We start from the raw sequence: 20,861 nt of genomic DNA on the forward strand, positions 1-20,861 counted from the left end.
AGGAAAAATAGCCTGAAGTTTATATAGAAAATTATAGAAAGCAAAGCCATTGACTAAGTAGAAATTTTCTTTTTTTTTTTTTTTTTTTTGCGGTACGCGGGCCTCTCACCGCTGCAGCCTCTCCCGTCATGGAGCACAGGCTCCGGACGCGCAGGCTCAGCGGCCAATAGCGCACGGGCCCAGCCGCCCCGCGGCATGCGGGATCCTCCCGGACCGGGGCACGACCCCACGTCCCCTGCAACGGCAGGCGGACTCCCAACCACTGCGCCACCAGGGAAGTCCAGTAGAAACTTTTTAAAAAGAAAGAATGAAAACCATTTTCCTATGAGCACTTCCTATAAAAAAATTATTGAATGAAGAACCACTTAACAAAGAAAAGAATCAAAATAAATAACTCAGGAGGGACTTAAGCACAAAGCTATTCATTGCAGCATTGTTTATAACAGGAAAAGATTGGAACCAACTAAGATGTCCATTAGTAGGGTATTGGTTAAATAAATTGCTATGAATGCAAAAAGTGAACTACTTGGTAGGTGTTAAAAAGAATGAGACAGTTCTATATTTACTGATACAGAACAATCTTCAAGATATATTGTTAAGATAGGGGAAGAAAAAGCATGGTTGAGAAAAGTCTATGTAACAAATGTGGATGATTGCGTACTTACCGAAAGCATATAAGAAACTGAACAGCCATTGCCTTTTGTGTTAAGGAATAGGTGGCTTATGGACAGAGGTGAGAGGAAGAATTACTTTTCATTGAATACCACATTGTATCTGTTGGATTTATATGTCAGAGTATGTATTAACTGTTCAAAAATTAAGTAAAATTTACAGAATATGGATTGGAACAAAGAGATACTTATCCTCTCTTAGGACTTAAATTCACTGTAATTAAGTGTATGATGCAGAAGTTGCTATATTTGGCTTATGTGCAGGGAGAAGTAGGAAGAAATCAGTTCATGGACATAGGGAAAGAATAAAGTAAACCATCAAGAAGCAGAGATGAGAATCATTTAGGCCTGGAAAGTCTGAGCGAGTATCAATGGTCCATCAGAGCTTTTCAACTCTGGTTTCAGTGTCTCTTGACTCCCAGCTAGACATTCTGCTCTTGCCTAAATGCATTTCAGTTGGAATTTAAAAAAATATACAGAAAGCAAGCCATGGTGAGGGTGGGGAAAAGAGACAAAAGAAAATAGAAATATATATCAACCTTTTGGAAGGTGGGAGGACTTTCTAAATTAAAAATAATAAAATAAATTCCTTTAAAATATCATGGATTTAACAGAATTTTTTAAAGTATATATTTTAATTGACAAAATACATTCAAAATGTTTAAATAAACAATAAATTGGTAAAATTTTTCAATTCTAAAATAAAAATATCCTTAAGACATACATATATATATGCATACCTACATATATACACATACATACATATATATTCATATTTATGCTCATAAAAATCAATAAGAAAAATCCTAAGGTCCCATTGATGGATAGGCACAAATCACAAATTAATTCATAGAAAAAGAAAAACAACTAATTAACAACATATGGCAAAGTATTCAACCTTGTAGTAATCAAAGATATGCAAATTAATACAACAATGAGCTAAGATGTTAATAACGACACATCCAGTGCCGGGGGAGGATGATAAAAAGGGACATAGGGCTTCCCTGGTGGCGCAGTGGTTGAGAGTCCGCCTGCCGATGCAGGAGACACGGGTTCGTGCCCCTGTCCGGGAAGATCCCACATGCCGCGGAGCGGCTGGGCCCGTGAGCCATGGCCGCTAAGCCTGCGCGTCCGGAGTCTGTGCTCCGCAATGGGAGAGGCCACAACAGTGAGAGGCCCGCGTACCGCCAAAAAAAAAACAAAAAAAAAAAGGGACATAAACATAAATAGCCGGAGTGTAAACTTGCATTGCTATTTGAAAAACAATTTGGCAAAATATATCAAAAGTGTTTAAAATGCTTTGGCCCATTTCTAAGAACCATTTTTTTTTTGTTTTGTTTTGGCTGCGTTGGGTCTTCGTTGCAGCGGTGCGCGGGCTTCTCATTGCAGTGGCTTCTCTTGTTGCAGAGCATGGGCTCTAGGTGCGCAGGCTTCAGTAGTTGTGGCATGCAGGCTCATTAGTTGTGGCTCATGGGCTCTAGAGCACAGGCTCAGTAGTTGTGGTGCACTGGCTTAGTTGCTCCACGGCATGTGGGATCTTCCCAGACCAGGGGTTGAACCCATATCCCAGGCAATGGCAGGCGGATTCTTAACCACTGCGCCACCAGGGAAGTCCCTGAGAAGCATTTCTAAGGAAATAATTCTCAATTAAGAAAAAACTTTATAATATAAAATTTTAAAAATTTTTAAAGGGAAAAAAATCCAAAAAATGTTTATCAACTGTACTCCAATATAAAATAAAAAATTTTTTAAAAGGGAAAAAAATCAAAAAAAAGAAAGAAAACAAAAAACTTTATGCACAAGGATGTTTATAGTAGCACTATTTATAGTAATGGTTAAATAAAGTATGGTAAATTTCTGGAATGGAATATTATGCAGGTATTAAAAGTTATGCTTAATTATGCCTATACAAACCATTATGTAAGCTGAAAAAAAAACCAGTATATAAGATTTGCACATACAACATACAAAAGAAACAAACCTTTGCAGGGGACAAATAATGATTAAAAGAAAACCTCCAAAATTGTCAATAGTGATTGTAATTGAGTGGTGGGAATATGAGTGAATTTTGTTCTCTTACTTTTCCATATTTCCCAAAATCTTAAAAATAAGCGTGTACTATTTTTATAATGAAAGAAAAACATGATTATTGCTTTAAAAGTCCTAGCCTATGCCTTAGGGAATGCATGAAGCAGCAATGACAAGAACACATAAACAAGAGCTTATGTATAAATTCAACTAGCAGAGCACTAACACTGTCTGCAAATAAAAAGGAGTAAGGTTTATAAAGGGTCTTGGTTATTAAGAAAGAATATATAGAGTGTATATGGGTGATATTTATATGCTGATGGGTGAACATGAGGAATCAGTGCCTCTCTTCAAGTTACAGGGATTTTAGGGAAGATGTTATATTTTAGGAGGTCTTTGAATGATGAAAGGGAGGGGGAAATGGTGAAATGTCAGATACACATTTTTCTGTTTCCACGTGTTTGGCATGGAAGTCTTTTTTTTTTTTTTAAAACGTCTTTATTGGAGTGTAATTGCTTTACAGTGCTGTGTTAGTTTCTGCTGTATAACAAAGTGAATCAGCTATATGTATACATATATCCCCATATCCCGGCATGGAAGTCTTAAAGTTGAGACTGAGATGAGTGATAAAAGTCGTTATGAAAAAAAAAAGGGAATTAGATATTGAGTGAGAGTCCGTTACTGCCAAAAAAGGCAATTCACTAATGTAACAGCCCTAAAGAGGAAGATGTAAGTACCTAAAAAGCAATGGGCTAGAAAACACACAAATGGGACTCAGTGGGGGGCTGCTGGGTGGGAGGGGGAAATTTGGACAGGAGGCTCTTGCAAAAACTGAAAAAGAGTATGTGACCAACTATGTATATCTGTTATTATCTCCTTGATCTGGGCTTTCCTCTCTTACTATGATCATGCATGCACCATCTCAGGGGTTCCACAAACCTAACAGTCTCCACCATTGGAATGAATTATAACATCAGACATTTACATGCTTGGGCTTGTGAGTGTGGGAACAGAAGGGTCCCCAAGATGGCAATAACATAGAGCAGGGAAGTAACTGTTTTACAGAAATCTGTTTCCTTCTATTTTTCCATTCTGTTTCTAGGGTCAATGCAAGTATTTTTGCAGTTGAATGGAATAGCAGCTTCTAAGAAATAAAAAACAGATGTTAGAGGAAGGCATTCCAGGGTGAGTCAGGAGAAGCCCTTAAGGGCACCCTGTGCTCACGGCTGGTCCTACACTTTTCCTTGCAGTAATCTTGACAGATGTCACATCCCCAACTGCCTAGGCACCACCTAGGCTGTAGTAGATGTAAACATGTCAAACTACATTGACTCCCAAGCCTGAATATCCTGTGGAAAGAAAAAAAAAGCTTGGCTCATCTCAAGAGCACTCCTAGGTAATGGAACATATTCTTCCTGATTCACTTCACAAATCTAGAAAAATATGTTCATATAAACTACTTGAGGGTAAATATTCATCATATAAAACCAACCTCTTAAAACAGAACTGAACCTAAATTTTCACAACTTTTTGTTTACTAAAGTTGTTCAGAATCAAGTGAAGTTGTTCCACACTAAAAAAATAAATAAAGTAAAGCCCTTTTGGAAAGTTATATGAAACATAATAAGTATCATACTTTCTTGGAAATGTTAACTACAGTTTCTGTAGGAACTTAGCCACATAACCTTCTTAACACATTTGTGGTATGCATTTTTTTAAAAATTTCTTTAACATTTTTATTGGAGTATAATTGCTTTACAATGGTGTGTTAGTTTCTGCTTTATAACAAAGTGAATCAGCTATACATATACATATATCCCCATATCTCCTCCTTCTTGCGTCTCCCTCCCACCCTCCCTATCCCACCCCTCTAAGTGGTCACAAAGCACGGAGCTGATCTCCCTGTGCTATGCGGCTGCTTTCCACTAGCTATCTATTTTAAAATTGGTAGTGTATATATGTTGTGGTATGCATTTTTGAAATTACATGCAATTTATGGCACCAAGTTACAATTGATATGTAACTTACAGCGTGTACCTGAATTTTTGGTACATTTTTAAGATAGAATAGATGTGACTATGCATTGAGAAAATATAAAAATATATGTGAAAATGTGTTTATATGGGAATATGGTAACTTTATAATATTTTTTAAAATCTGGAAGCATTCTTTAATTTGATCAAAAAGCTTTTACATTTCTTTTCTACAAAGGTTTGTTGAAGTAAAGACAATAAACATGAGTTAATTTGTCATTCCTTTATAACACTTCATTGTGGACCACTTCCTTGTATAGTGGTGATATAAAACAAGTATAAAAGGTACTCTCAATAGATGTCTATATACACATTTAGCTATGAATATTTTTTTCCCTGAAATCCAACCATTTTGGTTATTTAATGTTGAAAAACTACCCCAAAATTTAGAAGCTCAAAGTAACAACCATTTTATTATATGTTCATGATTCTGATGTGTGGGCAGTGATTGGAGGGATTAGCTTGTCTCTGTTCCCTGTGGTGTTGTCTGGGGCGTTTCAAATGTCTGGGGACTGCTGGAATGGCTTGATGTGGGTCATAAGTCTGGAGTCTCTGTTCTCAAGGTTTGCTGGATTCCTCAGTCATCCTCCATCTGATTTCTTCTTGTGTTTAGTTAGCTTGGGTTTCCTCACACCATGGTGATCTCAGTTTAGTTGGGCTTCCCAGAGCACTAAATGCTTAGTTGCCAGGCAAACTCACAAAGTTTAGGCTTGTTACTGGCACAGTGCCATTTTTGCTGCATTTTATTGGTTAAAGCAGGTCATAAGGCCCCAGACCAGATTCAGTGTGGGAGGGTACTCCAGGAGGGCATGAATACTAGAAGACAGGGTTCTTTGGGGACCATCCTTCGAGGCTAGCTACTACATCAATGTTTATGAAAGAATTCCATAAAATTAAACAGAATCAATTTCCTAAGAAATAACTGAAAGCAAAGGAATGCTCAACTTAATTGTCTTTCACTATACACAAGTCTACACCCAAATCTTTCTACTTTTTCCATGATCTCTCCCAAATATGCCTCATTCAAATTCTTTCAGCACCGCAGTCTCTTCATTAGGTCCTAGCATGAATCTCATGTAAATTAAACACTTCCAGATGTTTGAATTCCAAAAACCAGAAAAATTAACATATAACTAATTTAATCTATATATTTGCTTAAGTTGCCAACTTTGTAATTTTAAATTTCCAGGTGAAAAACATTAAAAAAAGCTGAACCATTTACTATTACTCTTGCTTCTTAAAGGAAAATACATTTAGTTTTTTTAAAAAGTAGTCAAGAGAATTTCAGATTGAAAGACAGTCTTAAAGTAGAACAGCTTCCTTTATGAGCAACTCCACCAAGGACGACCACTGGTTCTTGGACCCAGTGTTTGGGAACCTCTATTCAAGCCACTGTTATTGAATACTACCAAGATCCTTTTCATTCACACCTTACTAAAATCATTTCACATCTTTCCCTAGGGACTGTAATCATATTGCTCACATTGTAAATTTTATAATTTCCTCTTTTATATGGAATCATTTAAATCTATGTGATGTAAATAATACAGTTGTGAAATAATACTAGTTGTTACTGTATTAGGATTGGATATTGTTAGCATACTCAGCAGTTAAGAGTTGGGATTCTGGAGTCAGACAGCCTCTGTTCCAACGTGGGTCTGTCATGACCTTGAGCAACTAATGTATCTTTCTGCACCTCAGTTTCCCCATCTACAATGTAGGTATAACTATAGCAGAGTATTTTTGAAGTTTTTAATGAGATATTATATATGGCATAGTGCCTAACACATGGTAAGGGCTCAGTATGTATAATTAATGTTATATTCTTACTATATTTATCCATGGTATCAGTAGTTTGCAACTGTACTTAGGATTCTAATATATACTTTAAGGGTGATCTCAAATATCCACAATGCTTTTAAAGAGACTAGTAACAATTAGACAATAGAATTTTAAAGTTGGAAAGGAACTTTAATGTCATATGATTCTACTCCATTACAGGGGAGGACTTTTAAAAAACAAAAACATTGATACAGAGTCCAGCTATCTTATGGTAAAAGATAGTGGGGGGTTACAATCATCAGATTAGCCTTGTAGATCAGTAAAATATATAGGCCACACCTATACTTCTAGTAGCTTTGCCAGATGGGCTTTCAGTCCCACTTACATTTATAAGTGCCACTCAATTATTGTCTTAGCTACCTGCATTTTTTTAAGTGTCCAAGTGGAAAGCAGCAAAATGCTCACAGTTCTCTGAGAAACAACAAAATTCCTAAGACTACCTAAAAATGGTAATAAAAAAGGACAAGCATGGTTTAGGACATTTATTTTAGGGCAACTGCCAGATTTATTTTAAGCCCTATGCTTAAAAATAAATTTAATTCACATGACTGGCTTAAAATACTGGAGCCAGGAAAAGTCACTGCAAAAGCATTTAATGAAATACCTGAATTTTGTCTAGTTGTCGTCGGATACGATTTTTGTGAAGATTTACTTCCTATCTTGATTTATACAGTGGATTTTACATCTAAATATTTCTTGTATCTAACACAATGAAAACAGAATGCACATTTTTCAAACAATAGAACATTTTCCTAACCTCTGACTCACAACAGAAAGTTGGTGGACCGTTCAGATGCTGTACAGTGCTTTTTATATAGACAATTGGTTCATCTGTAGCATTCTCCAGTGTGGGGCAAAACATCCACATTTTCTATTTTTAGCAATCCTTTATTTGACCTATGAGCAAAACTGAAGATTGATTAGAAATGAATTAAGGTAGATGTCCTGCTGAAAGCAGTGACGAGCATTACTTTATCAGCAGATTGGATAACACGTCTCACCCTCTCTCACACTACAGTCAATGAAGCAATTGAATTAGGAGGAAATGGCCATTACTTTCATGTTCTACTTTAGTCTGGTAAAATCACTATTCTAAGTTTCACTGAATGTTTTGAAATCGAAATGGCAGGATTACACATCAAGAAGAGAACTAGTGGGAGTGTTAATCGTGTGAAAGAGCTAGTATGAATAACTTAAAAAATATTGATTTCTTTCCTGAGATTCTTTTTTTTTTTTAAACTAAATTGAGCTTGACTTCTATTGACCATATCTTCCGGGGTCAATAGTTTAAAGCTCCCCTGACACACACGCTCGCTTTAGGAGGGTCATGTACTGCACTGCTTCGTAATTTTCCCATGGAAGCAAAGACGGGTTAAACGACGTGGGGTTCACGGAGGGCCGACGATGAAGCACTACTGAAGACCAGACTCCGCTGGTGCTAAAACGCTGGTCCCTGCCGGCGAAAAGGCATCTTGCCTTTAAAAAACAAAACAAAAAAAACTATCTCCAAAATAACAATAACAAGCACCCTTTTCTCGCTACAATTCTCCTGATGGCTGCAGCCCAGAGGAAGCAGAGCTGGGGCAGCGGCCAGGACGCCACCGGAGGCAGCGAGAGGTCCTACTCCGCGTGGACACCCACAGCCGCTTCCCGAGACGGCTTAGCTGCTCAACGCCTGCAGGAGCGAGGGCGATGCCGCCCGCCGCGCCCTGTCAGCTCCTCCCCGCTGCCAGCCTTCCCAGGCAGCCTGCGAGGCCCCGGGGGCGCCCCGCCTTCCGCCCCGCCCGGCCCAGCCTGGCCCTGCGGAGGCGTCAGAGTGCGCGCGCGCGCGCGGCGCGGGCCCGGTTCCCCTTCCGAATGTCCGCGCCCCGCATGCGCAGTCGGCGCCGGCGGTCTCCGTTTGTTTGAACAGGAAGGCGGACATATTAGTCCCTCACGGCCCCCCTCGCCCCACCCCCCAAGCACTCGCCGCGCGACTCGCCCTTTCGCCAGCCCGGGCCACAGCGCCTCCCAGAAGCTCCCCCAGCCGCAGCCGCCGGGACCGGACTCTCGTCTCCCTCACCGCCCCCTCTCCAGCCCGTCCTCTCCCAAGTCTCCATCGGGCACCGACCTCGCCCTGCCCCGCCGGACACCGCAGCAGCAGCCCCGGCAGCGCCGGGACAAAATGGGAGACTGAGGCTATCCCGCGGGGACCAGCTCTTGGCCGAGGCGGATCGGTGCGTCGGGCCGGGCCAAGTGGATCCGGGGATGCAGGGCTAGACCGTCTCCAGCGCCTCAGAGAGGAGCGGGCCCGGCCCGGGGCCCGAGCGGCGGCGGCGGCAGCTGGCACAGCTCCGCGCCCGCCCTTCGCTTTCGCCTTTCCTCTTCTCCCTCCCCTGCTGCCCGGAGGAGTCTCCACCCTGCTTTTCTTTCTCTCCCCCCTCCTGCCCATCTCGGGACCGGGAGCCCTCCATGGCGAAGGCGGCCGGGGCCCGCTAGGCTGAAGCACTTCGCCGGAGCGACGAGGCTGGTGGCGACGGCGCTGTCGGCTGTCGTGAGGGGCTGCCGGGTGGGATGCGACTTTGGGCGTCCGAGCGGCTGTGGGTCGCCGTCGCCCCCGGCCCGGGGTCTGGAGAGCGGAGATCCCCTCAGTGAGGGGGAGGAGGGGGAACCGGGCGCACCTGGTGACCCTGGGGTTCCGGCTCCTCCGCCCCGCGGCCGCGAACCCACCGCCGGAGGAAGTTGGTTGAAATTGCTTTCCGCTACTGGTGCTGGTACGAGGGTATTGTCACAGTAGCAGCAACATGTCGACTGGGGACAGTTTTGAGACTCGGTTTGAAAAAATCGACAACCTGCTGCGGGATCCCAAATCGGAAGTGAATTCAGATTGTTTGCTGGTGAGTAGCACAGTTCTCTTTTGCTTGTCGGAGGTTCTGTATTTATTTCCTTCCTCTTGCTTTCAGTCTGGTTATCTGCAAAAGAAAGTTTCAGGTGTGCATCATCTTGGAAAACACCAGAATCTGGTGTTTTTCCTGAAGAGTCTTGGAGTACCATTGAAAGCTCATGCCCTAGACCTATTTATCATTGGACTGGCTCTGCACTCTCTGAACTTTTAGCTCTGACTCAGTTTATCGTTACACAAAAGATACTTATAAACCTCTGTTGCAGGCGATCATGTAAAAAGTTACCACGTCGAAGTCATTACTACGTATATAGTTTGTTGAATGGAGACCTTAGTAATATTAATCCTTCCTATCGGTTTGACAGTAAAGTTGGAAAAGACTGCTTCCATTTACAGCTATTTATCTCCTTAAGGGTTTAATTTTTAGACTTGTGACAATGTAGAATCGATATTGAGGAAGTGATTTTTGAGCCAAAATGTCATAGGTGATTTGAGTCTGAGGAACTTTTGCTGGACTATTAAAGTTTAAAGATCCAAGATATCTGATGGTAGGTCATCACGATATTAACATCTTTTACAATATTGTTGATTACAAAAGTACTGCACAGATATTTTGTCATAATTGCCTTTTTTGGTGGTGTTGTGCTTAACATTATAACTTTTGAAACATCCTGAAGAAGTTTTTATGATATGAAAGTCCGAAACACTATTTAAAAAATTCTTCAGTGGTTGATAGCATGAATAAGTATCTGTAGATAACTGGAGTTCTTAAGTTTTTTCAAAATCTTCTAATACTAATAGTTGCAAACTATTTGTAAGCAAGTTTTTCCTTTACTGAACAGCCAAAAGTTATGTAATAATCCTATTTTGGCCCAGACAAAACCACGTTATCTTAAAAGTTTCAAGGAATATGTATATGGATAGTAATTTACAACCTTCTCAGAGAATTAATGTTAGATGTCCACAGTATTTGGGATTAAAATTAAGTGAATTGAATAATGCCATTCAGAGAAATAATACCATTTTAAAATCTCATCTTGAATCAGGAAAATGATGTAGATCATTTAAAATTAACATACATTTCAGTTACTCTAAATACCTGTGTATATATTTTTTAACACATACTGGTCTACAAGAAAGTTTCTCCCCAAAGCTTTCTAAATTAAGCATCCTTGACTGTGAAATAAGAGTTGTGGGTTGTATATTTGAAATGTCACACCCACATTATGGATGCTTTTCATATAGAGAAACAAAAAAGAGGGTTGATGCTTAATACAATTGAAAACATTTTATTGAATAAGAGAAGGAATTAGAACTTATCTTTCTAGGAAGGATTTCTATAACTTTTAAGAAGTCTAATTCTTCTTTTAATATTTGTCCAATTTTTGTATATCTCTTGATTTTACTTTGCTTTTTGATCTCCTTATTCCATGAAGCAGTGTTACAGGGAGGGATTAGTAGGAATTTTTTTGGTTGGTTTTAGTTGTCTTCTAGCCTCTTGCCGTAGCTTCATTTGGTGGGAACCTCACAAATTTATTGAAATGTGGAGGATATAAGGAAATGTAAGTCATGAATTCTTTCCTTGAAAGTCCAATCTATTTAGAAAAACAAGTCCTAATCTCACACACATACACAAAAATAAAGCAAAACACTTCACAGATTGAGAAAATATGTGATAAATTTCAAATGATTGGTATAGGTAATAAAAACTCTTGGATATTGAAAGGAAGAACTGTGAGTTGAGAGAGCCACAGTATGCTGTATGCTGGATGGATAGGATTTAGATAGAAGGTAGTCAAAGGGGGAGTGGAAGATAACATGAATAGAGGGTGGAAACATGACGGGCTAGCACATGCTAGGGGAACAGAAGATAAAGTTGGAAGGATAGATTGGGGTTAGAGTGTGGAGGATTTGATTGCTAGGCTAAGGAGTTTAGATTATTCAGTATGTTGTGGCTATTAAATATTTATAAACAGGGCTGTGCTAGGGTGAATGAAGATGAATGTGGTAGTTGTGTGCAGGATGGGTTGTGTGGAAAGAGACTGGAGATGGGGTGAGATTTGAAGTTTTTTAAAAAATTATTTTAATAGTCCAGAAATGATTGAAGCTCAAAATTGGGGCATTAGAATGGGGAAGGAGAATTGATGGAATTTGATTGGCAGGGTTGGGGAGAAGGGGCAACCAAGAAGAATAGTTAGATGGCTAAACATTTTAAGCCTGGGTTATAGGGAGACTGGTGAAAACAAGTCATGTTTGGAAATCGCTTGGGAAGAATTGGCTATAGATAAATTCAGTTTTTTTTGTTGTTGTTTTTATTTTTTGTTTTTTAAAAGAACTCTTTTTTTTTTGATAAATTCAGTTTTATACTTGTGTTTGAGGGGATAGTAGGACAACCACAAAGACATGATCTGTAGACTATTGGAGATATGAAACTGAGCTCATAATTAAAGATAACAGTTTGGAAATCATTTGCACACAGATGCAAGTTGAAACTGATATAATGATAAAAGGGTAAAGAACAAAGAGGAAGAGTCAAGAAAGTAGGCAGGTAGTCATGCCCTCTCAGAGTTAGGACAGCCAAGTATCTTGGAGCCCAAGACCTAAAAGAACATAGTCAACAGACATATTCCCCCATCCCCTTTTTTCTGTTGAGTTCCATAATTGCTTGTTGATAGCTGTTGAAATTTTATTATATTAATCTGAGCTTGGTAAAGATTGAATTTTTCTTTGGAGGCAGAACCCTTTTTCCAGTTTTGTAGCATCTAACATGAATTTTCTTTGCATGATTATTTTATGTTTATCATCAAACATTCATTCATTTATTCAACCATGCAGAATGACCTACCAGGCAGCTTCATCTTTTTCAGTGAGTCCATTTTTACTCTTCCCTGTCTGGACTTTGGACATCTCATGTATTGTAGGAACAATACCCTTTTTAAATTGATTGACTTTCCCTATTATTTTGGCCTTTGTTGCTTTATTTAGCTGATACTTATTGAGTATGTATTTTGTGCCGTGTGCAACACTCAAGTTCTAATATTTTTTTGGTAATCTCAGAAAATAAAGTTGTCAAATTATGTTTTCTTGACTAGACCTACTCTTCAGAAATGAAAGTTCCTACACCTTTTGATTTCAGAAGAGTTTGTTGGCATAGGTCTTTTTTAAAAAAAATTAATTAATTTATTTTTGGCTGCCTTGGGTCTTCGTTGCTGCCTGTCGATTTTCTCTAGTTGTGGCGAGCAGAGGCTACTCTTCGTTGCGGTGCGGGGGCTTCTCATTGCGGTGGCTTCTCGTTGTGGAATACGGGCTCTAGGCACGCGGGCTGCAGTAGTTGTGGCTCGTGGGCTCTAGAGTGCAGGCTCACTAGTTGTGGTGCACGGGCTTAGTTGCTCCGTGGCATGTGGGATCTTCCCGGCCCAGGGCTTGAACCCCCTGCATTGGCAGGCGGATTCTTAACCACTGTGCCACCGGGGAAGTCCCTGGCATAGGTCTTTTAAACCACCTCACCCACAAAGAAAACAGTTTTTTTTGTTGAGTATTAGTAGTTATAAAATAATGTAAGCTGGTAGAAGCCCTGATAAATTATTTCTTCAACTTTTTCTTGAACACATAATTTATTTTAAAAACCAGGTAAGACCATTTTTCATATTGCAAATGTAAATGCTAAAATAGTCTGCAGATGCTAAGGTAATACGGTACCTCGTCACTCGTTTCCTAGATCATCCAAATTACTCAACGTTGGTTTTCTGTAAGTCAGATTCTTTCCAGTGTCCTAATGGTTCTCTTACTGTCCATGTTATAGTTTATAATGATAAGAGCTGTTTTTCTTTTTCCAACTTTTTTTTTAAACTTTAGAATTATTTTATCTAAGGTTTGTTAACAATTTCTCAATAGTTTTGAGTACCTCTGAAAACAGTAAAGAGTGGAGTTTAATTAACGTTTATTTTTCCAGAGGCAAAAATGCCTACAATTTGTAAGCTGAAAAGGAAAAACAAAGGCAGGTGAGTGGAAAGGTTAGGTATATATTTGTCTTGAGGTTTGACATACATTTCTTGAAAATAAAGCTATCTGACTGCAGCATCTTTTTTTTTTTTAGTTTTTGTTTCTGACCTTTTTTTTCTAGTTTTGTTTAGTTGGTGAAGGTGTAACAATGAGTGAGTGGCATAGAGGGAAGGCAACCAATAATAGATGAACAGTGCATACTGAGTTCCAACACTGCTGTCCCCTTTGTATGTATTTGTTGCTACCATCATTCGTCAGTTTTTCAGAATGTAGAAGGCAAATGTAAATGAAGTTTTGAGTTTTTCCTCTTTAAATTCTCTTTTTCTGGGCTTCCTTGACCTAGTGCTTTTCCATCTTTACATTGCTGACTTCTTTTTCCTTCAGCCACAGTCTTTGGCCCGTAATACTTAGCTTTCTCTTCACCTGTCTTGGAGAATTCATCCATTCTTATATCTTCAGCTGCTATCATCTCTGTACCCATGATATCCAGGTCTTTATTTTTTAGTCTTTTTGCTGTTTTTGAATCCTGAATACCTGACTGCCTATTAGGCATCTCTACTTGGATGTCATATTTTTACTCAAATTACTAATATTCCAAAATAAGCTTCATGTCACATAACTTACCTGTTTTGTCATTAACACTGCTAGTGTGCCTGTCACTCAAATGGAACTTTTGTTGTGTATTTTAACTTTGACAATCCTAGGTCACATGTTGGATTATTTCAAAAGATTGTGGCTAGCATTCCAGATTCTAGATTATTGCTGTATAGTCCCTCTGTGTGTCCTGCCAGTTGCATTGATCACATTTGGGGTTATATTACTGTTGGTGGAATGAAAAGACTTGAGGTCATTAAGTCTTTGGGCCTTAAAGCTATATGCTTGCTAGTGTTCATAATTCATGAGTTAATGAGTGTTACCGGTATCTGTTGCATATCTGGTTAGTTTGGATCAGACTGTTTTGAGGTCATTCATCCAGCAAATCTTTGTGTAGGTTCTAAACGTGGATTCAAATGTAGGCTCTGTCGTGTACTTACCAGATGATTTTAGGTGAATTATTTTAACCTCTCAAAGCTTGTTTCATCTTCAGGAAAGTGGAGGGATAATAGTACTAGATTTTCGTAAAGATTAAATAATGTAGACAAAGCAATTATCACAACATGTGACATTTAGTAAGCATTTGTTAATTGGTAACTATTATTTTTGTCATATTTATAGTATTCCTGTTATATGCTAGTCACTGTGCTTAGGCTGGAAGTTGATATTTATTGTCTTCTCTAAGTGCAAAGTAATTTATCTGGCACTTCAAACCATGCTTGTAAATTCATAATCCAGCTATACTTTATTTGAAGTGTCCAAGCCAGTTGTTACTGACAATGGAGACATTTAGATGAGATTCAGTGAGGAGGGGCTTTTGGAGATTGTTTATTCATTTAGTCATGATTTATAACATACCTACTTTGTGCTAAGGGTTCAGATTGATAAAAAAGATAGTTGGGAGCTGGTTTACAGAGATTTAGTTATCTTACTCTCTTTCTGTGTGTATCTTATACTTTCACTATTCTGTTAAACAGCCCTTATTGCACCACAAGAACCCTGTGGGCGTATAGAGAGGTGGCTCAGAGTAATAGCTGAGACATGAATTGGGCCATTCATTAATCTCTTGAGTCAGAGCTGTTTTTAATCCAGAAGAAGGAACCACAGATAATATTTTATAATGAACAAAGAGTAAATTCCCAGTTTTATTTTATTTTATTTATTTATTTTTAAAATTTATTTTTTTTTGGCTGTGTTGGGTCTTCGTTGCTGTGCACAGGCTTTCTCTGGTTGCAGCCAGCGGGGGCTACTCTTCGTTGCGGTGCGCGGGCTTCTCATTGTGGTGGCTTCTCTTGTTGCGGAGCACTGGCTCTAGGCTCGCGGGCTCAGTAGTTGTGACTTGCAGGCTCTAGAGCGCAGGCTCAGCAGTTGTGGCACATGGGCTCAGTAGTTGTGACTTGCAGGCTCTAGAGCACAGGCTCAGTAGTTGTGGCGCACGGGCTCAGTTGCTCTGCAGCATGTGGGATCGTCCTGGACCAGGGCTCGAACCCATGTCCCCTGCATTGGCAGGTGGATTCTTAACCACTGTGCCACCAGGGAAGCCCCAATTCCCAGTTTTAGATTAGATTTTGCATAACTTTACAATTTAGTTTTATTTCATGATTTTAAATTTTGATGTGTTTATATGGTAAAAACTAGAGATTCTGATATATAACAGAAAGGCCCACATATCAGGAAATACTACATACGGAGTTCTGTTGCTGAAGATAGTCTAGTAGCTCCCCTTCCCCATGACCATCCCCACTAAAAAAAGAGGTACATCCATTTAGTTTAAGCCCAGAACATAGCTGATGAATACCCCACACATGTATGTACAAGGAGGTGAACAGATACTACTGCATTTCACAATGGAAAATATTTTTTAAAATATCCTGTTAGCATGGTATAGTGAAAAGTACACTGGACTGGAAATTCAGAGCACTGGCATATCCTTGTTTTGCTGTTAACTCTCTGTGTAGCCAAGTAAATCTTTTTTCTCATCCGGGCTTCATCTTCCCCAATGAAGAATTGGACCATGTAGTTGCTAATGTCCATTGTGTCTCTAAAAATTCTATAAGTCTTTGTTTATTATAATTCCATAAACATTTAAAAAGTTATGATTTATTATTTAAGAAGGAAAATTTTAAAGTTAAGTGATTTGGGGGTAGAAGTATAAGAATAGGAACCATCTTTGGTAAGTGCTATTTTTGCAACTAGTTCTACATAGCCTTGGAAGATCATCCTAAGATAACTTTTAATTGTTATATTTGGCAGTTATTCTTTTTTGCATTTGTGACTTGTGTCATAATTGTAGGGGTTTGTGCTTTTTAAACAGAGAAAGTAGTAATTGAGTTACTTATCTGTTTTCCACTGAAATGTATACATGTACTAGTTTACTTTTCTAATGTGTCTGCCCTTCCTGTTTGGGATTGTGAGATGTAAGTACATTTTCATAATAGTTTCTAAACAGTTAGTAGGAACTTGAATGTTCAAATTAACATTCAAAGTTTGATGTCTTAGGAGAGAGGTTGTCTTAAACATGTATCATATTTTAAAGCATACCCTAACCTGTGTCCCTCCTTTATTCCTATGTTTATTTTTATTATTTAATTTTAGTTTATTGTTATTCCCATACTTTATTTATAGTCTTTATTCCATACTTTCTATACTGATTTTTGGCAAGAAATTGAAATTTTATCTTAGATTGTTCCCTGGAACTAATTTTGAAATAGTGAACTACAGTTAACTCTTCTTTTTTCTCTTTGCTGTTATTCGTTCATTAATGAATAATGAATTCATTTATTCAGCAAATATTTATTTGCTGTGTACTGTGTGCTAGGTGCTCTGGTAGGCACTGGGGACCCCATGGTGAGTAAAAGCAAAGGGCTCTGCCTTCATGGAACTTACAGTCCCAGGAACAGGATAAGTTATGAGCAGATATGAATGGGGTAAGGCTTGAAGGGGAGGTAAGAGATATGATCATGTCTTTTCTCTTAGGTGGAGTATATTTAAAGACTTGTGGTGAATTAGTCTAAGTGTATAATTTTCAGATATGTCTGTAGATTGTATGTACTGGATTCCCTTGAGGACTTGTTAAAAATGGAACCTGAGCCCATGCCCAGACAAAGTCAGAATTTTGGGGTATGAGTCCTAGGATCCTGCATGAGATGTGGATTCTTAGACATGCTCAAGTTTGAAAACTATGGTTTTAGTGGAAAAAACATGGATTTTTGTTTTGTTTGGTAATTTTATAAATGAAAAATTTCAAACATACACCAGTAGGGAAAATAGCATAGTGAACCCCCATTACTCAGATTCTGCAGTTTTCAAAATTTTGTCATACTTGCTTCATCAAACATCCTTTTTCTTGCAAAAATATTTTAAACCAAATTCCAGATATTGTCATTTCACCCTTACATACTTCAGTAAACATTTCAAAAAAATTTTTTTTCTTACATTACCACAATGGCCATTATCGTGTCTAACAAAATTAAAAGTACCTTGGTACCATTAATTCCCAGTTTATATTCAGATTTCTCTGGTTGTCTAAAACGATGTCTTTTTTGCAGTCGCCTTATTAGAATCTAGATTCGGACAAAGTCTACATGTTGCTTTTGTTTGTTAGGTCTTTTAAGTCTCTTTTTAATGTAGGGCAGTTTTTTCCCCCATCTCCTCGATCTGCCACCCCCATTGTCTTGTTGAAAAAACTAGGTCATTGGTACCATACAGTGTTTCATATTCTGGATTTTTTTTGTTTGTTTCCTTGTCATGTCATTTAGCTTGCTCCTGTATCTTCCATGTTTCCTGTAAGTTGGTAGTTAGATCTAAAAACTCGTTTTAATTATTTTGACCTTTTAGTCAGGAGTGTTTCATAGATTGTATTTTCTTTTGTATCATATCAAGAGGCATACAGTACCTGGCTGACCCACACTTTTAGTGATGCTAAGGTTGATCAGTGTGTTCAGGTGGTGACAGCCTGAATAACTTGCTTTGTAAAATCCTTTAGTATCCTTTCAGCTAATGGTTCCATCCATTTATAATTTTTAGCTGAAGCAGTTATTCATCAGGGAAAGCAAAATAATGGTTTTCTAATTATGTCATTCCTTTCACATTTATTAACTGTAATTCTTCTGTTAAGAGAATATAAGAATTTAAGAATGTTTACTCATGTCTATAGGGCTGTTTGCTTACTGTGAAATAGGGTTCATAAAGTACAGGGTGAATGCATCAGTCTTTCTCTTTATTTTTATTTTTTTTTTAATTTTTTTTTTTTAGGTTTTTATTGGAGTATAGTTGATTTACAATGTTGTGTTAGTTTCAGGTGTACGGCAAAGTGAATCAGTTATACATACACATATATCAACTTTTTTTTTTTTTTTTTAGATTCTTTTAGTCTTTCTCTTTAATTGCCCCTTTTCAGAGTGAGGTATTTTGGAGGTTTAGTGTGCTAGACATGGCACAAATTGGGTATTTAAGGGAAATTTAAGAAAGGGACTATCTACAAATGTATAGACAGTATTTAAGGAAATCAGTAGGGGTAGTACAGTACCCTGGGACAAGTAACAGTGGGGAAAGAGCTACTACCACCTTTAGGATGACAAGGGAAGAGAGCAATTGGAAGGGTAGCTCTACGGAGAGGGCTTTCTGGCAGGGACTGTGGTTTTAAGTAGAGATAGAAGCATGTTGATCTGGCAGTAAGGGAACAAGGGGAATATATCCCCCGCTGTTATCGGCCTCCCTCCCTACTGTCTCCTACTGTGGTCTCCCTTTGCCTAAAAGGCTGGTATGCAAAAGAACTCATTAATCTAGTCCATAAAGTTCAGCGGATAAGATATACCCAACATTTATTTATTTCTCTCTTTTATTTTGTTTTTTATTTTTGGCATCATTGTGGAAACCATTAAAAAATATATTTGATGTGTTTCGGTCAATTTTTGTCATCTTTGCTATGCTCAGTTTGTCCTGTCTTTGACTAATGGGAGCCTCTTTACATTGACTCCCACCTTATTTGTCTATGATCTTAATAATCTTTGAGGGAACTTCCTTGTTTCTTGGTGTAATAAGATGACCAGGCTCATCTTGTACATGCATTTCTTTCCCCAGACTTGGAAATCAGCCATTTAGTGGGGAACTGGATGCTAGTACTCATTACTACTGGTTGAAATTGCTTCTTATCCTTGTTTAATAATTAGGGCTGTGAAATTTTATTTTTGGAAAGAAGAAAAAATACTTTATACTGATAATTCTAGTTTATGTTTATCATCACTTTGTATTTTTTGCTTTTACATGGAAAGATCTTAGTTCTAACAACACTAACATAATTACACATTTGTTTAATTTCCAAGAATGTGGGTATGATATAAATGAAAGAAAAACTGAATGGTTGGTGGGTGATGGTGGGTGGGGTCTGAAGTACAGAATTGTACTCTCTAGTTGACACTGTAAATTGTAAACTGAAAAATTGTATGGCCTTGGACAGCTAATATCTACTCTCTGACCCTTGGTTTTCATTAGGAGTATAGTACAAAATTCCGTAGTTGAAACCATCTCCAAACTGTCTTTAGATACAAGTGTATTTAAATTCCCAACCTTATTAAGAAATTCTGTTTTAGATATGTCTTCTATCCTTTAGTTAATTTTTAAAATTTTAATGCTGTAACAGTAGGACAAAGAAAATGTTTCGCTAATTTTTATCATCCACTCTAAAAGTGTTTACTCATCTCATCCTAATTGTATTTCCTTTGTTTATTTCTAGTAATATCTAGTCATGGAGGCAATATAGCATAGTGGTTGAGAGCATGAGCTTTGCAGTCAGACTGTGATTTTGAATGCCAACCAGGTCAGGCACTTAGTAGCCTTGTGAGTTTGGGCAAAATTCTTAACTTTTTTAGGACTCATATGCTTACATCATCCTCAAATGAGATTAATCATAGACTCTCATAGGGCTGTTAGGAATATTAAATGTGATAATGCTAGTGCATGTAACATGCTTTGCATAGTTCTCAGCCTTTAGTTAATGTTAGCTATCATAATCATCATCGTTTTCATTATATGTCTTCATAATTTGTTCTGGGAAAAAGGACTTTTGTGTTGACCAAGAGCATTATTATCCACTTCCCCATTCCACAGGCCAACTTTTTATTTAGTTGAGTGATCTTGGACAAGTTATCTAACTTCTTTGAGCCTGAATATATTTAATCTGCAAAATGAGAATCATAATAATATTTACTTCATAGGTTTAATCATGAGGGTTAAATGAAATAATTTATATGCAAGTGCTGTAGTTTCATCCAGGTGTTAATAGTTACTCCTTTCCTTGCTCTACCTTTATATTACAGATTTATGAAGGTTCCATTGTAGTTAGAAATACTAGTACTTGGAAACTTGGGAGAAGAGTAGAATGGGATTCTTTATTTGAAATATTTCTTGAATCTGATTTTTGCTTTCTTTTATTTCTGCCCTACTCAAGTCGAAATTTTCAACCCAACATTCTTGGGTTTAGTGGGACACCCTAGCAGTTTGCCAGTATAGTCCATACTATATCTTTCTTTTTCTTAACTTTAGTGCTTTTGGTCATGTGGTCTTAGCTTCCCTATTTACTTAGTCTTAATTCCTACCATTCTCCAAAATAGACTGTATGTTCCAGGTGGATTTCCTCACTTTCTACAGCATGTTGCCTGCTCTTTCCCACCAGGCCTTATCTTTCTCTCCCTTTGAGTTCTCCTCTATGTCCTCCTCGCCAATTTTCTCATCTTTATAGTCTAACATAAGTTACAACTGTGTTATACTGTTATTTTCTCTTTTGAACTTCTATAGTACTTGTAATCTGTC

The 20,861-nt window shown here is 38.2% G+C and overlaps 1 protein-coding gene across 2 annotated transcripts in view; it reads left to right on the forward strand.

The window, feature by feature from the left end:
• The first annotated feature begins 8,417 nt into the window (after nucleotides 1-8,417).
• Nucleotides 8,418-20,861, forward strand: part of ROCK1 (Rho associated coiled-coil containing protein kinase 1) — a 146,551-nt gene continuing 134,107 nt past the window's right edge. Inside the window, exon 1 of one of the 2 annotated variants that reach the window (XM_029216694.1) lies at nucleotides 8,418-9,450. In XM_029216694.1, the coding sequence (XP_029072527.1) occupies nucleotides 9,358-9,450 (93 nt within the window). In that variant the 5' untranslated portion in view covers nucleotides 8,418-9,357. The remainder of the gene's footprint in view (nucleotides 9,451-20,861) is intronic. The other variant, XM_029216703.1, reaches the window with a different exon arrangement.

The sequence above is a fragment of the Monodon monoceros genome, unplaced genomic scaffold (genome assembly GCF_005190385.1).
Source record: "Monodon monoceros isolate NGI ecotype Baffin Bay Population unplaced genomic scaffold, NGI_Narwhal_1 Super_Scaffold_1, whole genome shotgun sequence".
NCBI classification, from domain to species: domain Eukaryota; kingdom Metazoa; phylum Chordata; class Mammalia; order Artiodactyla; family Monodontidae; genus Monodon; species Monodon monoceros.